Source organism: Paroedura picta, chromosome 3 (genome assembly GCF_049243985.1).
Source record: "Paroedura picta isolate Pp20150507F chromosome 3, Ppicta_v3.0, whole genome shotgun sequence".
Classification (NCBI taxonomy): Eukaryota; Metazoa; Chordata; class Lepidosauria; order Squamata; family Gekkonidae; genus Paroedura; species Paroedura picta.
Window position 1 is genome coordinate 36,153,802 of NC_135371.1, and position 23,629 is coordinate 36,177,430.

At 42.5% G+C, this 23,629-nt stretch overlaps 1 protein-coding gene and 1 long non-coding RNA gene across 2 annotated transcripts in view; one reads left to right on the plus strand and one right to left on the minus strand.

The window, feature by feature from the left end:
- LOC143831812 (uncharacterized) overlaps positions 1-13,823 on the minus strand; it is a 33,780-nt gene extending 19,957 nt beyond the window's left edge. Inside the window, exon 1 of the long non-coding RNA XR_013228975.1 lies at positions 13,747-13,823. This is a non-coding gene — a long non-coding RNA (uncharacterized LOC143831812). The remainder of the gene's footprint in view (positions 1-13,746) is intronic.
- THUMPD3 (THUMP domain 3 tRNA guanosine methyltransferase) lies at positions 13,728-23,506 on the plus strand. Its single transcript, XM_077325277.1, has 10 exons — positions 13,728-13,929; positions 14,750-15,057; positions 16,316-16,393; positions 17,384-17,875; positions 18,911-19,041; positions 19,639-19,708; positions 19,894-20,009; positions 20,513-20,620; positions 21,392-21,515; positions 21,983-23,506. Exons 2-10 carry the CDS (start codon positions 14,800-14,802, stop codon positions 22,109-22,111), a joined length of 1,506 nt encoding a protein of 501 aa, XP_077181392.1. The 5' UTR covers positions 13,728-13,929; positions 14,750-14,799; the 3' UTR covers positions 22,112-23,506.
- Positions 23,507-23,629: the final 123 nt, after the last annotated feature.

Genomic DNA, 23,629 nt, shown 5'->3' on the forward strand with positions numbered 1-23,629 from the left:
GGGGAAACCCCTAGGTTTACAGAAAAATTTGTATTCTCTAAAAATACATCAGGGGGTCCACCCCAAATAAAGTCTCCCCAAAATAAAAAGTGTTGTAGTTACATTGACAGATAAGCGGAGGGATAGATTGATAGAGAAGGGTGACAGGGCAAAAGAGTTGGGGAAAAGAAAGAGAGGTAAGGAAGGAGAGGGGTTGAGGAAAAGGGGAAAGATTGTTGGAGAAGGGGGAAGATGGAAGGAAGCCTCCCCACAAGTTTCTTGTGGTTCCCAGTTGTCTATGTACTAATAGTCAAGCCAGACAAATTTTAGGATACTTAAATCCAGTGTATCCTGTATGTATGTATGTATGTATGTATGTATGTATGTATGTATGTATGTATGTATGTATGTGGTTGCGATGGGTCAGACACGACTTCACACCTAACAACAACAACAACAACAACATATGTATGTATGTATGTATGTATGAATGTACTGTACTGTACTGTACTGTACTGTAACAGTAGGGTTCAAATGCTGTGGAAGCGCACTGGGTGATTTTGGATCATTCACATACTGGTCCAGCCTAATGTACTTCATAGGATTGTTATGCAGGTAAAAGGAGGAAAGGAAAATAATTATGGAGAAAGGTGGGGTATAAATCCATAATAAACTTAGTTGATGATTGGCAGTAGATAAAAGGTAAGCTGATGAATGGCTAAGAAGGAGAAAATGAGGCAGAGCAAGGGGTGATGATATGGGGGTTGCTATGAGAAAGAAGAAATAGTGTGGGTGGGGATACAAGGAAAAGTGAGGTGCCACCCCACAAGTCCTTGAAGGTTCCCTACCATACTAATGGGCCAAGCTCAGTGGCCAGCACCACACAACTGGGCCCCAGTTTTCCTAAGGACAGACTGCCAAAGAGAGAGAGAAGGCTTAGAGGAGGAAATAAAGGTAGGTTGGCTGTTGGGTAGGAAGGAGAAAGCGTTGCCAACTCCATGTTAGGAAATCCCTAGAGATTTGGAGGGTGGAGGAGGGGAGGGATCTCAGAGAGGTTGCTGTGTTGTGATGCTAGGAGTTCTCCAAGCCCCACTTGGAGGTTGGCTAGCCAAGTAGGAGAGATGGAAGCAAGAAAAGGAGAGAGCCCATGGGGGTTTTCTGGAAAGGAAAGAGGAAATAGTGGGGGAAACAAGATGTCTCCTGCTACTCGGCATAGAACATATGAAACCAAACATGTTAAGCTATTCAAGATGAATTTAAATTAGCACTTACAGGTAAAAACAGGAAAATCAAAATGCAGATCATTAAAACAGTAGGCATAAAAGCAGTCAAACATAGAAGACGCAGAATGCTGTCTGTAAAAGCAAAATTACAAATAATAATAGCATTAAATTCACAGATGGGATACATTTGAAAACTGATTCAGGACACACAGTGGACTTCAGATTTTTAAAAACTCTCACAGGAGGGGATATTATAAAAATGTTTGGGGGGAAGATTCTTAAAAGATTACATATAGTGCCAGGTGAGGAATTGTGAACCATTCACTAGACAAAGATACAAGTCTGCTTGGATCAAGTAATCTATTCCTGGCAAATAGATGGGGAAAAAATGGAGGTAGTCCTGGCAAATAGATGGGGAAGAAATGGAGGTAGTGACAGATTTTATTTTCTTGGGCTCCAAGATCACTGCAGATGGGGACTGCAGCAAAGAAATTGAAAGATGCTTGCTCCTGGGGAGGAAAGCTATGGCAAATCTAGACAGCATCGTAAAAAGCAGAGACATTACCCTGCCAATAAAAGTGCGTCTAGTCAAGGCTATGGTCTTCCCAGTTGCCATGTATGGCTGTGAAAGTTGGATCATAAGGAAGGCCGAGCATCAAAGAATTGAGGCTTTTGAACTCTGATACTGGAGAAGATTCTTGCGAGTCCCTCGCAACCTCATAGACAACTAACAACAACAATCTGTCAGAGGAAGAAGTGCGGATTTTTGCCACATTCCTCTTCCCTGGGCAGTCCACCACAGACAATTCCTGGGGCCGAAGGATGTTTAGGGACTAACAGCCAGGTGCTGTGGAGTCATAAGTGAGGTTTTGTTGACAGGAGAATTAGGAGAGCAGATTTTTGCCCCTCCCTCCTCCTCCTTAGTTCAGCACCTCTCCCCGGGCCACATAACTGTTTGTCCATGTGGATCCCACAACCCCTGGAATAAGCTTTCTGGGCGTCAAAAGGTACAGATAAAGAGAGAAAAATGTCATGAAAATCCAAATCTTCCAGTGCCTTGCAATGACCCATTATGCACGGGGGTTTTAGCGCACATTCGGGGTGGAATGGCGGCGACTAAAATCACGGATAACGCACGGAGCCGGCTGCAACCGGCTGCAGCTTCGGTGCATGCCGCCGAAAAAGCCGCGTCAGTGAAACGCGGAAGAAAGCGCAGCTTCCGGGTGAGCGGGGCGCAACCAGAAGCGGCGCCCGGATCGGCGCGTGCATAATCGGTTACTCTGAGTTTTGCCGCCATCGCGCCCCGCCCCGTGTATAACCGGTATGCATCGCGTCTTCCCCCTCCGCGTTTTCCATGTGACCCGAAATCGCCGTTTCGGCGGCCGTGCATAATGGGCCAATGAGACGCTTGGAATCAAACCCAGATTTTTTCCTCCCAAAAGTGGTTTTCTGATGGGGAGCACCTAAATAACCCAGACTAACACCAGCTTGCCAGAGTTCAGAAGCTAATTGGGGTCATTTGGATTATTTGGATGGGAGACCACCAGTACAGACAAGGTTTTCTAGATGGAGGAAGGCCATCATAAATGGCATCTGTTCAAATCATACCTTGAAAGCCCCATAGAGGGCACAATACGTTGGCTGAGACTTGATAGCTGTTTATTACGATGCTGATTTCTGATGGGGAAAAGAGAATGTTTCCCTTTATAGATTAATTTAGGACTCCATCTCCTCTCCATTCAGGCTGTATCAATCCTAAATTTGGATCTTCCTCAACTTTTTTTTTTTTTGGTCTTGCCCTGTCACTATTAAATATGCTTTAAAATATATATTACTGAGACGCTAGAAATAGGCAGTAAAAATTATGAGTTGAATCACCGTCTTTTTTTTAGCAACACTCTACTAAAACACACGCAACTTTCAATCATTCGATAGCTGTTTTAAATTATAGCTCTCCAAACTAGTTTTCAATTAGCGCAGCTATAATGGTGCTCTGTTGTAAGTGGCGTTGGGCCAAATAACATGGCAATAAGAGAGCAGTGGCAGCATTTACAAGAAAACAGAGGGGAAATATATTGTGGCACCATCACATACCGCTAGCAGTTCACAAACAGGGATCGTTTCGTGCCATTAAAATCATGAGGTGAATTCTTACTGAAGAGCGGCATGCTGGTGGCCTGAGAAACAGGGGTCATTTCCTTGCTAGAAACAGCCGTTTGTCTGGCGGGGTGGGCTTTGAATCACACACCATACTTCGCAAGTATTTTTTAAAAGTTGTCTTATGAATCTGTGTTAGTCGGATGCAAAATCATAAATTCTGTTTCAAACCCAGCGCTGAATTCCACCCAAACAAAAAGTCTATTGCCTTGTGAGTGAGGATTGAAGCAGTTTATGCCTTCACCATGTGCAGCAGCTAGCACCTTCTCTGTCCGTCTCCAGCCTATCTGTGATCCATGCAATGGTCACCTCCAGACTAGACTACTGCAACTTGCTCTACGCAGGGCTTCCCTTGTACATGATCTGGAAACTTAGCCCTTAGTTTGCTCTTAGGTTCCAAATTACATCAGGTCAGAAGTATCAGCTGCTTAAGACATCAGATAGCTAAATGTTTCCATAAAGTCAGTAGTCAGGATCTGTCTTTGGTGATGTGCCTTGGTATGCTTTAGAAAACAGGCATGATGGCATTACTACGAGCATAAAATGGCAACATTTGCAAGTATAATACAGGTTGCTATGATGACCTCATCCTTACCCATTGTTCTTCCTCTGTATATTTATGAAACAGCCTAGGGGGTGGGTCGTGTCCGGCTGTCCAAGTTGGAATAGGGCCAATCAGGGTACACCCAGCTTTGCCCTGATTGGCCCTGCCCCTGCGGCTCCCGCCCTCCATCCTTGGACTCTAGCCTCTTTGCTCTCAGACACCTCAGTGCCTGAAGCCAGCAGCAGGTAAGGGGAGAGGGTCCTGGGCAAAGGGTCATGGTGGAGGGCGTCCTAATGAGGGCCTCTTGGCTTGCTAGGCTGGGCCTGCTGACGAGAGCCTCCCAGCCTGCTGACTGGCTGCTAAGGAGCTCTGTCCAGCCCCTGCTAACGAGCTGCCCAGCTCCCACCCGCCCCAGTTGATATGGCTGCGAGCTGCCACCCAAGGCCTCCTTAAGCTGCCTGGCCAGAGGAGGGGATTCTTTCAAGGCACATTCTTAGGAACAGGCTTTGAAGTTAGTGCAGATATAAGACATACTAGAATTATTTACGTGCCTCTTCTCCAAGTGACCAAGATCCACTTTCTAATTAGTTGGGAGAAAGAGGTCCATACTTTGGCCCACTCAAGGCATATGCAGCAAAACAGAAATTGTTAATGCATAATTACTGGCCACAACATGCAAAGGACGTACCAAAAGTAGACCAGATGCTCCTTAAAATATTGGCTCAGAGGAATAAAGTCAGAAGTCACAAATTTCATTATCTGACCATTAAAAAGGCTCATAATCATATACTTGGGCAAGGTTTTTTACAAGTGGTTTACAAAGTTCTGTCTTCTTACCTCCAACACAAAAACATAGAACTATCAGCTCCTCTCAGGGCCCCCTATAGGCCTAGAGTTTATGCAGCCAGAGGTATAGGGACACTCCATCTTGAATCAAACCTGAGAAGTTAAAGGCAAGCAAATGCCATTTCTTGATGGGACATTCAGGGCTATGGGACACTGTGTCATTGCTTACTCAAGGACTTGTTCTGCAGTTCCTTGGGATCTCCCAACACAGAAACAAAATTGAAAATTGGTGCTTGTCAGACAGTAACATTCCATTCCCAATAAAATACTCTTTTATAGCAACAGACTGCTTGGGACTCTGAGGTAGACCATTATCAATATCTTGGCCCATCAGAGCACCCAGTGACGAAAGAAATTAAATGCCAGGTGGTATCATTTCCTTACATCCTTTTAACCGAAGTAAACGTCACAAGTATTGTAGTATGGGGACTAGGACTGTTAAAGCAAAATGAAAAATGATGATATCCATCTCCAGTTCATCAGGATACTTTCCCTGAATGCAGAGGCTGCATTTCTGCCTATCACAGACAGTAGCCAGGAGACAGACAGAAAGATCATTATAATCTTTCTTTCTTTCTTTTTTAGGAAATAGCTCTAGGAGCAATCTGTTGCCATGGAAACAATTCTTCACCTTAAGGTGCTTGTTATTTGTCTTTCTGTTTAATGACATTGCTTGTGTGGCTCACAGCTTCCATCCTCATTTGTTCTCCAGCTCCAACAGAGATTCCTTAAGGCTGCTATAACTTAGTTCCTAATTGTCTCATTTTATTTCTTACCGATGACCTTCGGTTTTCTCAGTTACTGGCACTTCGTTCCATTTCTGCTAACTCCGTTTTACAAAGATAATTGTTTACCCTGCATTGTAATTCAAAAGCCTCAGGTGATCAGTTTCTAGAATGAGATGCGGTCAGCCTATGGTCTCATTTTAGAGTGGAGGGACGGAGAGATCCCTCCATCAGGGGTGGACTATTCTTGGTGCGGTTGTTCTAGACAGAAATCCTGATTATCAGCTTTCTAATATCGTATCTGCATAATTAATTGGAAGATGAGGTAATGGAGAGCAACTAGTTCAAATGCAACAAGACCTCACCCAGAACTAGCTTTGCTTTGCACTGTTGCTCCCAGATGATATATGCCAGACCCCTCGGAAATTAAACATGACAACAGCACACAGAGACAGCTGCCCACACAAACCATTTAACAATAATTCTTGTGACATAAGCATTTGGATCAATCTATTACAAAACCATCTGAAACCAACTGCTTGTGACAATACTTTTTGCTAATATTTGGCCTGGTATAGTTCCTCTTGGCACAGTATGTATTTTTCACATTGTTCCAGAGCCAATGAGGACAGCAATTCCTCCTTCATTAAAAATGCTAGAAATGTAGCTATTGCCATCTGAAATACACTGTGATTTAAAGATTAAAAATGCCAGTGAGACAATGATAGGAGAGAATTTTTAAAAAAAGAATAACTATTATAAGCAGATGGAATTTTTCATTTGATTTTGTTGCCAGCCAGCATATATTTCTCTTGCTAGGTTTGCTTTGTCCATAAGTATTTGAAAGGTTGTCACTTGGAGGAGAGCAGGGGATGCTTCCTGTTGGCAGTGGAGGATAGGATCCACAGTAATTACGTATAGAATGGTACTGTTAAATATCAGAGGGGAAATTTCACAGTCAGATTAGTTCAGCAGTAGAACTGGCTGCCTAAGGAGGTGGTGAGCTCCTCGTCACTGGTTTCTTTAAGCAGCAGTTAGATGCTTTGCTATAGAATTATATAGGTTATGCTATATTTAACCAAAACTTCTACTGTTAGTTGGGATACCCCAGCCATTCTGGGAGTGCCATTAAAAAACAGCAAATTAAAAAAAAATAGTTACAAGAAAGATTCACAGTATGGCCAAGCCAGTGAACAAACTAATCCCACTAGAAACCAGCAAGTGGACAACCTCTTAGTTGCCATAGACTAAATCTCAGAAGGAGCAAATCCCTGAAGAGAGAGTTTGAGAGTCTCCCAGTGACAAAATGAACCAGCTCCCTCTCACTGGTGGTCTTCAAGCAGCAGCTGGACAGATACTTGTCCTGGATGCTTTAGGCTGATCCTACAAGGGTGGACTAGATGACCTGTATAGCCCCTTTCAACACTATCTAAGGCTAGAGGTGTACATTCAGATCTACCCAAGCCAAAAATATACCTGAAAAATACCTTATTGTATTTTCAGGTTTCCAAATGTATCTGGGTTCTCTTGGGAAAACTGGGGGGAGGGGGATCCTGAGAATATCCCAGATATAATCAGGAATTGACAGCAGATCCAAAAACATGAGAGACGCAGGAACAGATTGTTCCCGCCTCTCAATTGTTTGTTGGGCTTCTACTGAAGTCCCTTTAAAGTTTAAAGTTTAAAGGGACTGCAGAAGACAGCCTGACTATCAGCTGTGCTGGAGGGGGGGAGCAGACTTTATCTGCTGGCTATGCTTGAGGCTGACTTCTCATGCAACCTGGTTTAAACCAGGCTGCAGGAGAAGCCAGCCCCAGAAGCTGCTGTGCCGCAGAGAGCAATATGTTAGCTGAGGCTCAGCAGTTTCTGGGAGCAGTTTCTCCAGCAGTGTGGTTTAACCTGCGCTGCAAGAGAAGCCATCCCAGCCAGAATCTGAGTGCAGTGAGGAGAGGCCTATTGGTGGCATGCAAATCCTGGGGTCCGCTTCTCCTGCTGTGCAGTTTAAATCAGACTGCAGGCACAGCCATCCCAGCACGGTCTGCTTGCAGCAGGAAGAGACCTCCCTCTGGCACACAGATCCTGGGGTCAACACATCGAAGGAAGCATCACAGACAGAAGAAACCAATATATGACGAACATTTCAGACTATCACTTCATCGCAGTCACAGCATGAATAATTATTTTGTGAGTCATATTGTCAAATTTATTGGGCAGATCTGCTACATAACTTTTCAAATATATGTTGACAGAGTGAAATTTTGAGTTTCACATGCTGAAGATCCCTGCAGGTTTAAAATCTCAATTCTAAGAGTGTTATTGAATATGAACTGTTGAGACTGTCATTAGGTTTATGACTGATATACGTTCATGACTGACTGCCCTCTAGTGGACCATCCAGTATCATCCACCACGTTGTATCAACTGCAGGGGAAATATATATGGTTTTAAATTTAAATTATATCACATGCAATATCAAAGGCACAAGTTGAAATTTCACTAACTTTTCTGAAGTCATACCTCATTTTAAAGGGCTTACAAGGACCATTTTGGCTATAGGGAAAAGCAAGCTGATGATAGGTATCCTCCAGAAATAATGCTTAAAACAAAAACTTGTTTGACCCTGACCTGGAACAAAATTCCAATTACTATTATTTATTATTGTTGATGTATTTGTTCCTAATGTTTAATAATTTTCTTCAACCTCAGCACTCATCAAAAAATTATATATTTTTGGTACAGAAAATATTACCAAAAGGTTGGAAGAAAGGACAGCCCTTAAAAATATACGGCAGAAACCTCTGAACCATTGCATGGTACTCTAATATGTTTTAATGGACGGGAATGCTGAAAACATCTGGTTCCAATATTGCAAGCCCCAGTTTATTGCATCTGAAAAATGGAGTTGCATATTAAATGAACTTTTAAGTGGAAGATAAATTCTTGCTGTAGCAAAAGGCAAATACCAGTACGATGCAATAGCCATATAAAAGCTTGTATTGGATTGTACTGCTAGTCGTTTTTATGATTTATTATTTATGCACTGCATTCAGAGAGTATGGTACTTTACAGCACAAGCAACAACAGAAAGGTTCCTGGCCACAGAGCTTACAGTTTTAAGTGTGGCAGGGGGAGATGTAGGGTTGTCAGCTCTGGGTTGGGAGTCAGGAGTGGGCAGGGTTTGGGGGCAGGGAGAGACTACTGTGCAGTATAATACTATGGAGTCCACCCTCCAAAGCAGCCATTTTCTCCTGGGGAACTGATCTCTGTTGCCTGGAGATGAGCTGAAACACCAGGGGATCTCCAGTGTTACTAGAAATAGACCTGTCTCCTGAATTTATGATGGGGGAATTAGCAGTTTTAGGAGACAAATAAGCAATGTGGGAGGTGGTAACAAGCAATATACTCCACTTATGTATATAAAGAGAGTATCTGACATGAAATCTTAGAGTCATTCCTAAAAATTAATAAAAAAGAATTTTATTGAAAACAAATAAAAATGGTCCCTAACAACATATATACAATTTAATCTAGATCAACCATACAGAGAAAAGTAAAAGAATGATTGGTTGCGATAAGGGTTTAGAATTTCTGGTCAATAAAATGCATATTTACGATCTGATGTGCTGAGGAACGGGTTCCAGAATAAGCAGCCTGGCCAGCCGAGTCCCACGTAATGTAGAGCCAAATACAAGAACAGAAATGGTTGCCTCTGCTTTCTTTTTGTGGTCATTTTGTACCTTGGGGCTAGGTGTAAGGTACGGAAGTTCTGTCCAGCAATGCCAAAGAAAAGGATGTTCATTAATGGGCAAACCAGATTTTAATAAAGAAACTTTAATGGGCCATTAGGGGAACCTCCAGAGCTGGTGAAAGACTGTGGGTGCATCCTTGGGAGTGGGCTACATCTACATTCTGGTTGAGAAGGGGGAGTCCAAATGTGGACCCTCTGTTAATGGGATTTTGATGTGCCAATAATTAAGGATAGGAAGATGTTGCTAGAAGATTAGTTTACCAGGAAGAGAAATTAGTGTGAAACAATACAGGATAATCAATTAGATTTGTCACTGGTCCTGTTCCTTTGTTCCAGTTGTGCTTGAGTGGGGGAAAACATACCACCCAGCCCTCTTTGTGCAAATAATTGCATCACACCTGTGACAGGTAGGATATCACTCCCTGAAATCTGACTTTACATAGAGCCTGCCGGTTGGCCTATTTCTGTCATGCAAAGTGTTATGGGTAGCCATGTATTGGCTTTTCTTGATTTGTTTATAGTGAGCCAGAAATAAAAATGGAAGATTGCAACCACTTTCCCTCCTTGAACAGAGAATGGCATACCTGGGGAGTATCACCCAGGTCCCACCTGGGGACTGGCATATCTAGGGAGAGGAGGGACAGGAAATGAAATGGATGTACTGGCCAAAGTGGCCACTGCCTGTACCCACTCTGTTGCAGCTTTGGGGTGGAAGTGGAGGGAAGCAATAGTTGGGACAGAGAAGAATGGTCTGTCTGTGAAGTGCTGGATAGTGAAGGGAAGCCTGTGTTTTTCTTCACATAAAAGATTGGCAAATGAGGAAAATAAGTCTTTGTTGCAAGGTCTATTTGGAGAACTTCAAAAAATGAAAAAGACCTGCATGTATCTGGCAACCAAGAAGCTATTAGCCTAAAACATCCATTTTCAACGTTTTGATCATGGAGGACCCCTTGAAATAATTTTTCAGGCTTTGAATAACCCTGGAAATCGTCAGTTGGCTATATCTCCCTGCCACCCCCCCTGGAAAGTGACATGTCACCAGAAGTGACATCGCCACCTGCGTTAACAGGCAGATTTTAGGAGGCCTTATGGTTTGAGTCTGTTAAGACAGGAGGGGAAAGGCTACAGACCCCCAGGAGTCCATGGACCCTTGGTTGGGAATCCATGGTCTAAAGTAGTGGTTCTCAACCTTCCTAATGCCGCAACCCTTTAATACGGTTCCTCATGTTGTGGTGACCCCCAACCATAAAATTATGCAAGTGTTCTTTCATAGAAATTAAACCAAAACTGACCAGTGGCGTGAAGATCCATTGCTCATGATTGTATATAAATTGATTTTTTTCTGGGGTTTCTCAGTTCAGCTCTGCCTCTTGTCCCACCATGCCGATCTCGCTCTTTTCCACTGCTCCAGGCAGATGAACGCTCTATCTTGATCTACCCCACAAGGCTGTTGTGTGGATGGCACCCCCCCCCCCCGGCCAAGCTGCTTGTCCTGGTGCGACCACTCTGAAAGGGTCATTTGACCCCCAAAGGGGTCCCGACCCCCAGGTTGAGAACCACTGGTCTAAAGGAAAGTGTTTTGTTTTTTCAGCTACACAAAAACCATTAAGATTTCATATTTAATAAAACTATATTTCTGTTTAATTAAAAAAACTATTTAGTATAAAGAACCCCTTTTACCTCATAATCACCCACATATGGTGAACATTGTGCTGCTCTGCCAAATATAACTAAGTAACCCTATTCTTTGAGTTAAACTAAGAGGTCTACTGTGAGAGCCTTTACTGACAATGAAAATCATTAGGAACTGCTAACAAAGTAAAGAAGGTAGCATAATATGGATCATTAGAGCATTGCAGATATGCCATTACAGGTGTTACCAGTATGTGCGTGTGTAAAACGTTATAGCATAATAGAAGTGGATGAGCCTGGCCTGAGGACATAGAAACCAGTCCACCAGTGGTGCCATGAACAGGACAGGGCACTGCTAAGTGGAAGAGGTTCCAAGAACATCTGTGGCAGCAGAGACAATGATGGAGTGCTGCCCTGATAATGTTTCCCTCATTGTTTCCAGGACTTGGCTAGGTTGTGAAGTGTGACTCTCCTACAGGCATGCCACATGGTTGACATCCTAGGGCAAGGCCACTCTAATGTTTTTCTTCCACCACTGTTTGGAGTGATGTTATGCCATCACTGCCTCCTCATGTCTCTGTCCTTCCAGACTATCACTCACTGGCTGCCAGGCTTTTCTTCCTGCTGTCCCTTTCAGTATCTAAAACTGCCCTTTCTTTTTTTGCACAGACACATACCTGCCCTTCCCCTTCAGCATGGTATCCCTTCCAAGCTCCGGTGGGTATCTGAACAAAAGCATTTCCTGATACTCAAGGCCCACCAAGTAGTCATTATAATTATTAAGCTACACTGCTACTCTTATTGTCAGGAAGAGTAGATTGATCCACAGTGATCAAGCCCCCAATACTATGAGAAGACAAGTTAAACTATACTGGGGAAGACTGACTTGATAAAACTGACTGAAGTTGAGTTACTTTTTAATACAATTTAACTACCCCTTCAGGCAGTGGTTTCCCACTTCTCCAAATATAACTCTACAAGGAGGAACCCACAAGTACTTGTGGGAGGCATCTCATTTCTCTTTCACTGACTGTTTCCTCTTTTCATTTTCCATAGTCTCACCCATTTCCCTTCTTTCATTCCAAGGTTGCCAACCTCCAGGTTGGGGCTGGAGAGCTCCCAGAATCACAACAGATCTCCCATCTACAGAGATCAATTCCCCTTAGCGTTGACAGACCCTGCTCTACTACACCACATGAGCTTTCATAGGGTGGCTGCTGTGGAACAGCAACAAGCAACCAGGCCAACTTGAGTCATGCAAGTCAGATGGCATCAAGTCATCCAAGACCTTTTCTATATCCAGGCTGGCATGCCGGGCTTCTGCTGGGTGTTTGAGCCATGACAGGTTGCCTCAAGTCTTCCTGCTCCCACATGGGAGAGCATTTTGGCCGTTGCTCCCCATCTTCCCTGGATTTGTGCTCCTGTATGGGAGCCACTGCAGTGGCGGGGTGGCAGGAGCCCGTTTTGTTGTTGTTGCTTCCAAATGCAGGATTGCATTTGGACGCTATACCACATTCCTAAACAAAACAAATGCCTGAGGTGGTTCTGCAATGCTGCGCAGTACGGTGGAGCTGCCTGGGGCTTTGTCCTTTCCAGGACAATGGCTGTGTGTAGGGAGGATCTGGGGCAGGGTGGCCCAACCCTTCCCTTCCTGACAGCCCAGGCCCAACTAGGCCCTGTCGGTGCCTGGGGCAAAAAAGGGAACATGAAACTATCTGTCTTGCCTGCTCACAACTCCATTCACTAGATTTAAGTATCCAAAGATATTGGGACTTCACCATTAAAATATGAAATTGACTAGCACTGGGGAAGTGATAAGCAGCCAAATATCTTTCATCCTAGCCCTGGACAGCTGTTCTGCCTCCTAAAGTCTCAAGAAATAATTTCCTTGTAGTTACTAGTTCCTTGTAGAAACTAGCATATTCCCTTATTGTCTCTCTATCTAAAGGGAGACAGATGTACATCACAGGATGGGAAACAATGGCATTTAGGCTAGCTGTCTATATGAAGTATTAGCTATAAACCATTTTATTGAATGAACAGGGAAGCAGAATTCTGGATTGATTATCCTGAAGGATAATATTGTATATGCAGACTAGTTGACAAGACACTGTGATGGTCTGGTGTCTTAAACACTTCCTTTCTAACACAGAGACATACTCTTTGCACTGTTTTAAGATCCTGGCAACATTTTTTTTTAATATGCAGAGCACAGCTCTACCCATGTGGCTCCCTGTCAACTGTACGGTCCTCAAACCATCTCATAAGAAAGACTCTCCCTGGGACCTTTAACTTGTATTGTCGGTTTTAGTCGCTTCTGGTAGAGGAGCATCATGCAGAAAATCAACTACATATAATAGCAAAAAGGACTGCTGGTCTATTAACTTTGAAATGTGTGTATATATACATATGTTATCTTTTCTGTGACTCTTTGAAGCAAACCTCACGGATTTCAATGGAAATGTATGCGCGTATTCTTAAGAATGGTTATGGGTCATGGTCTAGAAAACACACAGCTCTAGGCCCCTTCCCCAGTAAAATCCTATGGCAACACGATGTTGAAGCCTCAGCAAAAGGCTCTTCCAAGCATCTAAATCTAATTGTAACACAGGAGTGAAGGGAGAGGACCCAAAGGCCGTTCGGAGAATGAACGGGATAAACACCTCGTTCATTAAAGGCGGCGAGCATGCCAGCTGGCTCCGGCCTAGGCCAGGAGGTCCGGGGCAAATGCTCTAGTTCCCATAGCAACACAGGGCGGAAAAACCCGCAAAGCACAAGCCGGCCTCCAGGTGGCAGACAAGAGCCATCCCTGCGCTGCTAGGTGGGAGGGGAAGGAAAGCTCCCTCCCCTCATTCATTTCATTCGCCCGGAAGTGTTCGTTGGCGACGTTACCTTTAACGGAAACAGAATCCCTCGATGTCTCGCGTGCTGGGGAGTTTCGTTCGGTCGACTAACGGAGGGAACCGTCGCCAGCCCCGTGACCCTCTCCCCCCCCACCCCCAACGGTCTCCAACGACTTATTTCGCCGACTAGTAGACGGGCGGACCGCGACGCCAAGCGGGCTCTGGAGAACAGGTACTGCGATCCGGTATTCTTCCCTTGATCCGCTTCTGCCACGGTTCTCCTGTAAAGCCAAAGAGTAGCCTCGCCTGGAAAGTGGAAAGGATTTCCAGGAGGTGTTTTAAAACGCCGGCTTTGGAGGCTTTACGACTCCTTTGGTAGCAATTTCTTTCTTTCTCTCTCGCTGTCTCTCTTTGTATATGAGGTTGACTTGATTTTTGATACTGGGCTTTGTAGAAAGGTTTCTAAAGACGTTTGGGGATAGTGTTTTTTTTTGTTACTTTTTGTTATAATACCTGTTTTCTTAGGGCAGCTGCTCATTTTTTGGGGGGGGGATGACTGCCCATTTCAGTGTCTGTTAATGTTGATTAAAGTTGTTAAATGTTGTCCATTGCCTGGATCTGGTAGCATTGATAATTTGCTTTATTTAAAAAGCCTTTAGTTGTATTTATGTATTAGTGAAAAGGTAAACTGGTGCCCCACCTGTTCCTTTCCTTGCCCTTTTCATGTGATAATATAGTTGAACTAAAAAGGGCAGTTACTTCAGGACTGTTTCCCACTGTGTCCACAAAGTCTTTGAAGTACTCTGCAAATCCCTTTTTTGTGTTCAGAGTAATGATAGGAGAGGGGAGAGATTGTTTGCAGCTATTTCCGAGGCTGTAGTTCTATGGACGCTTAGGAGTAAACCCTCCTCCCCACCGCCACCAGAATCAGTAGGGCTGCATAAAATCAGTCTGAGCATACAAATGTGCAGTTGTGGGGGTCTTAGCTTGATCTCTTTTCAGAACCCTCAACAAGTGATTTGTTTGAAATGTTTTCTGTGTTTTTTTCACAGGAGTGCCAGAGACATAATCAGCCAGTGTGGAGGCTCTACGTGTTGCCAGTATGTCTGAAGTTGAAAAGACTGTAGATGCATTCTCTGAAATGAACATTGGTGCTAGATGTAAACAGCTTGGGGAGGACAAGGAAGCCAATCCATATGCAGGCTATGAAAATATTGTGGTCACCATTGGAGCTACTGTACCAACTGGCTTTGAGCTGACTGCTGCAGATGAAGTGCAAGAGAAACTAGGGTCCCAGTCTAGAATTAGCAAGGATCGAGGAAAAATCTATTTTGAAATTCCCGCAGTCAGTCTTCCACAGGTTTGCAAATATAATTTGGCTAATATTTTATCTTCTGTAATTTATATCCTTTCAGTATTCTCAATTACATGCTTATGAATGTGCTTGATTGTAACTTATGGCAGAACTGTAACCTAGGTATTTTTAAAGTGTATTCTTGTCCAAGGCTGGTCTTCCCAAATTCACTCAGGCTGCAACACGAGGCCATGACCCGAGTCCTGGACATTGGACTGTGAACTGCTTCTATGTCTGCCCCAATGGCAGGAGGTGTGACACTGCTGGGCCACACAATATATGGCTCCCATGCATCACTGAAGAAGATGCAAGCTGTACCAGGACCAAGCTGGCCAAGCTATCTGTTTGGGCATGTGCACAATTAAGCCTGGCCCATATAAGGGGCCAGGTGGCAGGCCAGGAGGAGACTCCAGGTTTTCTCCAGGTTGTGGAGAAGATACTTGAGAAGAGAGGAAGATGAACAAGGTGGGCTTAAACCTCTTCCCCTGTACACTTCAGGACTTCGCTGTCCCTGGGGTTTTGATGGGAGCCGCAGAGGTAGGCTGGGAGAACCAAGCAGTTGCAGACCCCCTGGATTCTCACAGGTCTTTTGAACAAGATAGCTGTTAGTAATGTAAATCATATTATTGGAGAGAGTGGGGATGGGAGAATGCAATCAAATGGTTTGGTTTTATAATGTCTTCTCAGCACTAATTCATGCTTGATTAGGAAGATGTGTCTGTTTATGTATATACTAGTTTCAAAGCCCCTTTATAAAAAGGGGTTTTGAAAGGCGCGTGAGTCCGGCAGGGAGGGAACCCCCAGCAGCCGCGCTTCGCGCGACTGCTGGGGGTTCCCTCGGGCGGCGGTCTGACGCGGCGAGAGGCGCTTCACGCCTCTCACCGCGTCAGTCCGGGAGCAACTGCGAGCCGCGCTGTGCGCGGCTCGCAGTTGCTCAGCCTGGGAATCGGAGGGACCAATCGGCAGGCGCTTTGCGCCTGCCGATTGGTCCCTCCGATTGTCTGTCGTGAGGAAGGGTCCAACCCGGACCCTTCCTCATCACGGACAAAGCCCACCTCTAGGGGGCTTAACAAATTATTTAGTCCGTGGCGCCACGGGCTGTTTAAAGATATGCAAACAGTATTTTCAGAATGGGATCAAAGAGTTGCATTAAAAAAATTATGCTCAGGTGTGGCAGAAGTTTGAAGAAAGTACTTTTAAAACAGTACTAAGTTTTCAATAGAAGAAAAAAAACCCTTTTTAAAGTGTTTCTAATTTCATTTAGGTACACCAGTTAAGATCACTGGACAATTTATTTGTTGTAGTTCAGGAGTTCAAAGATTATCAGTTCAAAGAAATAAAGGTAAGTTATATTTTTTTTCCTGAAACTTGAATGAAGTATTTTCTTTAAATTAGAAAAATAGCAGTAAAGGAAATTCTAGCATTGGAACATCATTTCCTTTTTTTTAAAAGGGAAACCAGGGAGTTTGACATATTGAAAGTGGGAGTTCTTTATTATGTCTATCTTAAAATGTCATTTCTTCTAGAATTATCAGTGCTGAAAAGTTTCTTGTAGATTGAACTCCATCTCAGCATTTGAATGATGGATTATTATTTTATTGCAAAAAGGTTATTTGTTTTTGCTGCACTTATCTTTTGTGCTGTAATAACTTTCACGTTCATATTTGATAAGTCCTGTTATATTTCCGTATTAACTCTGTTTATGGTCAGATATTTCATTTCAATAATAATACTTTATAAAACCATGTACACATGCCTACCACTTTACCCTCTTCATGCATTTGGAAATGTTGATATTTTGCCTATGAAAGTTTCTGTCACAATATATCAATCCATATCGCAGAGAAATCCACAAGATTCTTTTTCCTTGCTACATGCCCTCCATATGACAAGGTGCTTTGTAATCTTTTGGAAACTTCAGTAACATTTAGAGTTATCAGTTGCTTGGAGACACATGTATCCCTTTAATAATAGTTAAATGGAATGTTATTTAACTGGTAATATTGTTCTTTTTCTCTTCTCTTGAGAGCCAGTTTGGTGTAGTGGTTAGGAGTGGTGGCCTCTGATGTGGAAAACCAGGTTTGATTCCCCAAACCTTCTCATGCTGCCAGCTGAGTGACCTTGGGCCAGTCACAGCTCTCTCAGCTGCACCTATCTCACGGGGGGGGGGGGTCTTTTGTGAGGAGAGGAAGGGTAGGCGATTGTAAGCCGCTTTGAGACTCCTTTGGGTCGTAAAAAGGGAGTACAAAAACGGCTCTTCAGTAAATTAACAAAAATTATGAATGGCTAAATACTTGTTTTATGGGAAGCTTATTATTCTGACCTGTTACAGGAGGAAACTCTAAAGGATTTAGAAGATCTAGCTAAGAAACTGCCTTGGAGTGACCCTTTGCAAGTATGGAAACTAAATACAAACCTTAAGAAAAAGAAAACAAGACAGAAAAAAGACAATCAACAGAGTAATGCAAATAAACAGAAACTGGAAGGTGACATGAAAGGAGAGCAAACTGTGAAAGGTTTCAATGAGCCTCTGCAAAATATTTCAGGCATGGTGTCTGCTGAAATTCAGGATCCACAAAAAACAGATGAAATGGCACAGCTTAATAAGAATGATTTTAAAGAAGGGCGAGCATTCAATGATGAAAATGCATCTGGTGACTGCAAGAAGAGTGCTAGGGGAAGTCAGGTGCTAAAGTTCCGGGTGACATGCAACAGAGCTGGTGAAAATCACAGCTTTACATCGAATGAGGCAGCAAGAGATTTTGGAGGAGCTGTGCAAGATTTTTTCCAGTGGAAAGCAGATATGACCAATTTTGATGTGGAGGTACAATACAACTGTATTTTTTGGTGGGGAGGGGGGGGATATGATGACATTATAGACTTGAATCTTTCCAAACACTCTATTACTGAAAAACTGCTGAGGCCACCCGCTCCGGGGACTAGTACTGGTCTGTAGATCAGTTGGTACCGGGCCACGGCTACTCCTCGTCCTCCTCCCTAGCTGCTGCCTCAGAGTCTGCCCTGCCACTCTGCCACCAGGTCACCTTTGGTGCTCTCCAGCAGCCGCCATGACTGGGGCTCCCCCTCAGCATGGCATTGCGTAGCTGATGCTGGCCGCACCCCCCAGTGGGCAGCGGGAAGTCAGGGGTGCGAGCGGGAAAGCAAGTGGAGCAGGGGCTCATGCGGCAACAGCGACGTCCCTTGGCAGAAGACTACCCCACCCAGGCCTCAGTAAAATTATCAAGCGTTGACCAGTCCCCGGTGATAAAAAGGTTGGGGACCACTGTATTACAGGATTTGTGGATTGGTGTTTTAGTGTTTTTATTGTATTTATTATTGTAAAGGCTGTTTGCCTTATGTGTAAGCCGCCCTGAGACGACTTTTCGAGAGGGGCAGGGTATAAACTTAATAATAAATAAAAATAAACAACTGGGCATTCGCCCAACAAGAATAGATGTTGGTTCTATTCTACCTTCAGCTTATTTCACAGGATAAAATGATGGCGTTTGAGCAGTGGCTTCTTCATTTTAGCTAAGGATTTTCAGGCATCGAATCCTGATTTTCTTTTGAATACATAGGAAGATAGATGAGAATCTGTAGTGGGGCCAGGTTTATTGGGTCTTCTAGGTTAGCTATCATACAGATGTCACAAGGAACAGGCATGGACAATTTAGAAATGAAAGTTGGTGGATCAGCTAGATCCCTGCCAGTATTCAAGAGTACCTGAAAGACAAGATTTCATTTTTTGAATTAAGGAAGAGGGCTTAAGCTGAAGGAGATAAACTGGGAATTCCTGCTTGTAGGTACTCCTGTGCTTATGGTGAAGTATGCCTTAATTGTTCTGTGAATTTCCATACAGGTCCTTCTGAACATTCACAACAATGAAGTTGTAGTGGGAATTGCCTTAACAGAGGAGAGTCTTCATAGAAGAAATATTACACATTTTGGTCCCACAACCCTTCGTTCTACTCTAGCTTATGGTATGCTCAGGTAAATATCAAGAATTATTTAGGAGTCATAACAGATGGAGGTCTCTTAAATATACAGTGTACTTTAAATGTATTTGTGTATGTTCTGCTGCTTGATGCCAAACACTGCTTATTTGAAGATCCTGTCAATGTGTCTTGAACTGGGCAAGTCTACCAGAGTTAAGTTCCGTCTTAAGCAGTCTGCTAGAAATAATTTCTATTTTACTCTTTGGGGTCTGGATTGCAGCCTGGGTGTGCTCCAGTGCATTGCACAGTGTGGAATTCCTTCTCATCTTAAATTCAAGAAAAAAAAAATTGTGGGATTTAGTTAGAGAAGAACATAATCTATAGGATGTTCATTATAAAGTTGTCGTAATAATTTCTTCTGCTTATTAAAAGTGCTTTATTAAGTCAAACATACTTTTGAAGAGATCTCAATATCACTGCTGTTGAGTTGCACAGGAATAGTGGTGGCACTGAAATTCAAATATGGTGGTTTTAAAATCTTGTTTTTTTTAAGACATGGCACTATTTGAATTGTTTTGGTTTCATTTATTATACAGACATAGGTAAGTTTTCTTTTTCAACACTAATTTTCCTTGATTTGATTTGTTTTTAGGCTTTGTGATCCTCAGCCAGCTGATATAATAATTGATCCAATGTGTGGAACAGGTGCCATACCAATAGAGGTACTGTTGCATTTTGAAAGCTGAAGTAGTATAGCTAGTGATACTTAGGATTGATCCTCTTTTTTCCCCCTCTCCATCTCCCCTCCCATGTAATGCCAATATAAACAAGTAGTACTAATTTCCATCTTAGATTGAAAATTAATAGCAATGAAACAATCTAAGTTCACTGTTTTTCTCATTGCTAGGGGGCTGCTGAATGGCCTAATTGCTTTCACATTGCTGGGGATAACAATCCACAGGCTGTGAAGAGAACAGCAAATAATATCTCCTCTTTGCTGAAGCAAATTCAAAGCAAAGAAAGGTAACAAGGAAAATACAGAGCAGTGTTTATTTCCACATTGTATTTGTTCAGATTTTCCCAGCAATGCCTCCTGTACTCAGCTCAGTCGCAGCTCAATCACAAGTGGTTTTTTAAATCATTTCTATGGAATGTCCTCCCAGAGGAGATGAGGAATGATGCTGTCCCTGGCTTGTTTGTAAATGCAATGCAAAGCATTATTGTTCCAAAGAGTCTTCAATGGGTATTGATACTTTTGTTGGTTGGGAGGTATTGAATTTCTTGGCCTGTTTGGTTTGTGTTTGTTTCCTTTGTTCTGTACTGTAATTTTATTTCCTTTTGATACATGTGTTTGTAATTTCGAGCCTTTGTATACGGCATGAAAAATATAAATAAACTGCTGTTTTTGTCCATATACTTTTCTACCAATGTTTCCTATAACAAAAATATGACAAGTATTTTGATTTAAGAAGCTTTTTTCTAAAATGGTAACTTTTAATCTGATTTTTGTTTTTAATTCGTAATAGCTTATCTGGTAACAAACCCATAGATAATATACAGTGGGATATCTGCGGTCTACCACTAAGAACTGGCTCTGTGGATGTCATTGTGACAGATATGCCATTTGGAAAGAGGTAAGGATTCATTGAACATTTGTGTCATTTACGTTTGCTCTCTAATTTAAAGTTATCAAGTTTTTAAAACCTGTTCAATATAGCCATGAGTCTTCAAATGTGCTCTATGAACTTCAACATATATGTAGCTCTTGTTATGTCTAGGTCTTGTGCGTTTTGTATAATCATCCAAGCGAGTTGTTGTATTGTTTAATTACGCTCAGCGTGCAAGCTTGCATAGTTAATGTGTTGTCATCCCCCCCCCCCCAAATTCAGACAGCTTTTTAAACACAAGGTGGGAGGATTGAAAAGTAGGGATGATTTTCATTACAGGTGTGTGTGGAATGAATATATATGTAAGACTGGAGGCTTTGAGGGCCATAGGCTGGATGTATGCTGTCTCAGATTATAGAAATCACTGTTCCCTTTTCTGGACTTCTTAAAAACTGTGTGGCTCTTAGAGTGTGCTTTGCAGTCACGAGTATGAGAATTTATCAGGATCTCCACATTATTCGAAGAATTAATAAGTATGATTGTGTTAATGTTTGCTGTGGGTCATTAGCTGCCTAAACATGCCGAGAAGGCTGAGATATATATCTTTCTTTGCCTGTAAATCAGACATGTTTCAGCTGGGTGCAAATGTAAACTCATTTTCATAGATGACCCTTTCTGAGAAAAAGCAAGGGTGGTTATATTGCTGTATATGACTGCAGAAAGAAATAGGCTTGCAATGGTGAAAAATACTGAACGTGAACTCCGTTCACTTGCTGCTGTTTCTCAATTCCACTGTAGAATTGGGTCTAAGAAGAAAAATTGGGATCTCTACCCGGCCTGCCTAATGGAGATGGGTCGGATCTGCAAGCCAAAAACTGGCAGAGCTGTGTTGCTGACTCAAGATAGGAAATGTTTTGCCAAGGTAGGTAGCAGCAGGCTGTCCTCAGGTGCTCATTGTAATGATTTTGCACTGTACCACTGACATTTGATGGTGGAAAAGGTTTCATCCTGTTCAGAACAAATGTGTGGCAAGAAATATTCCCAACATAAATGAGGATTTATGGGAGGGTGGCAAAGGGGAGTGTTGATCACTAAACTGTAGTGCCCTTGGCATTCCCATTTTTAATATCCAGCTGCTGTCTTAAATGTGCTGCAGCCTGTGATTTATTTCAAAGCTGAAGATAAAGGGGATTTTCTAAAGAAAATGGGGCACAATGTGAATGGCTTTCTGGATGACCTTATATTTGATCATGGTAGGAAAACAACAAGTTTCAGTTAAGTGCTTGAAATAAGGTTGAGATTCAGTCACATTTACTACTGCAGTTTAAAATAGAAAACTTCTGTAACCTTGATGTCTGCTAGACACTGTTGCATTATTTTATATTACAGGCCTTGTCCAAACTGGGACACATATGGCGAAAGTCTCACACAATTTGGGTGAATGTTGGGGGACTCCATGCTGCTGTGTTTCTTCTGAAACGCAATGCAGAAAAAACTGAAGAGGCAAAATCAAAGTGATAACTTCCCACGTCCTTCTGAGTCTCTGAAGGCTCTTTGCAACATGACTGCCTGAAGTTTTACTCTTGAATGAGCAGAAGATACAAGTGAGCAAGCAACCACAGTGATTCAAGGATCCATTGGGATGGGATGGAGGGGAAACATTGTACCCAGAATTTCTTAAAGGACTCTATGGGTTAAGTAAAAAGGCGAAACCAGTAATCCATTTCTTTGCCTGTAAATCAGACTCTTATTTCAGCATGGGTGCAAATATAAACTTCTTTTCATAGTCACAGGGAAGTTACCTGTTCTGAGAAAAAGCAAGGCTGACTGTATTTCCTCCCACCCCCATTGCAGAAGGCGTAACTGTTCTGCGGGTATTGTTGTTTCAAGTTCCTGAAGACTGTTTCCTTGAATTATAGCCATGTGGGGATATCACAAGGGTTCCTTGAATGAAAACATTTTGCCAAATGAGAAAGCACTGTTTTGGTTTTTTTAACATTGTGGCAATGGGCAACAAGGCAACATTGTGACTGTTCATGGCTAGAAGCTCACTAGTGCCACCTATGTTCTTACCTGCTACCTCAAATAAGTCCCTGTTTATTTTATGTTTACTTTGTTTGTGCCATGTATATTGCTACTGTTCATAGGGCTGAGTATATGTTCTATCAGCCCTATCGTCTGTAGTCATTGTTCTGATTTAGAATAAGACTTGAAAAAACACTGTAGTTCTTTTCACATTTGCTGGTTTTGCTTTTGGTCACAGGATTGATTCAGACCAGAATATTTATCGTCTGTTGAATTTTAGTTCATAAAGACAAATAGCTGTGCTACCTGCTTACAAAAAATAGAATGTCAAGTTGGACAGCAGGAACGTGCAGTGGCTCTTAGGCACAATCCTATGAAAAAGATCTGTGCATGGTTTGATAATGCATGTATTGTAACTGGTTTGTCAAATTTGGGAGCCTTTTCCCACCAGCTTGAAAAGAACAACAAACAGACAGGTGGAAGAGTTTTAAAGAAAATGGTGTATGCATTGCTATTCCATTAAAAAAAAAAACAGTCTTTCAGTCCATATAAAATGTGGGGAAAGTTTACTTGGTTTGAATTTTTTAAAGGCTTTCTTTAAGGAATTCAGGAGTTGTATGATCAGTTGTGGATGATCACGGAGACCTGAAAGACTACTCAATGAGGAACTTTGTAGGAGAGCAAGCACACCAGCATTCTTCTAGTTAATAAAAAGATGGTATTGGTTCTCTTGACAACTTTGTAAAGCACTTTTGTCATCCCCATTCCAAGTTGCCAGCTTTTGCCTATTGAGTATTGTTTTGGTGTTAGTAGACTTCTGTTTTTGCTGTTGTATTGAACATTTAAGTTTATAATTTTACTTGTATGTAATAAAGTCTCTACCAAGGATTATCTTGCATTTGTATTGGCATTCATTAAGATTGCATAAATTAAGTAATCCCTTTGTTTTCATATGTATTTGCTTAGTACACGTTTAGTACTTTTTAAACTTCACCTTAATCCAAGCAAGAA

Coding starts and splice junctions, on each gene's coding strand:
- THUMPD3 (XM_077325277.1), top strand. CDS start 14,800: ATGTCTGAAGTTGAAAAGACTGTAGATGCATTCTCTGAAATGAACATT. Junction 17,876..18,910: donor TGACCAATTTTGATGTGGAG/GTACAATACAAC, acceptor ATTTCCATACAG/GTCCTTCTGAACATTCACAA. Junction 20,621..21,391: donor GATATGCCATTTGGAAAGAG/GTAAGGATTCAT, acceptor ATTCCACTGTAG/AATTGGGTCTAAGAAGAAAA.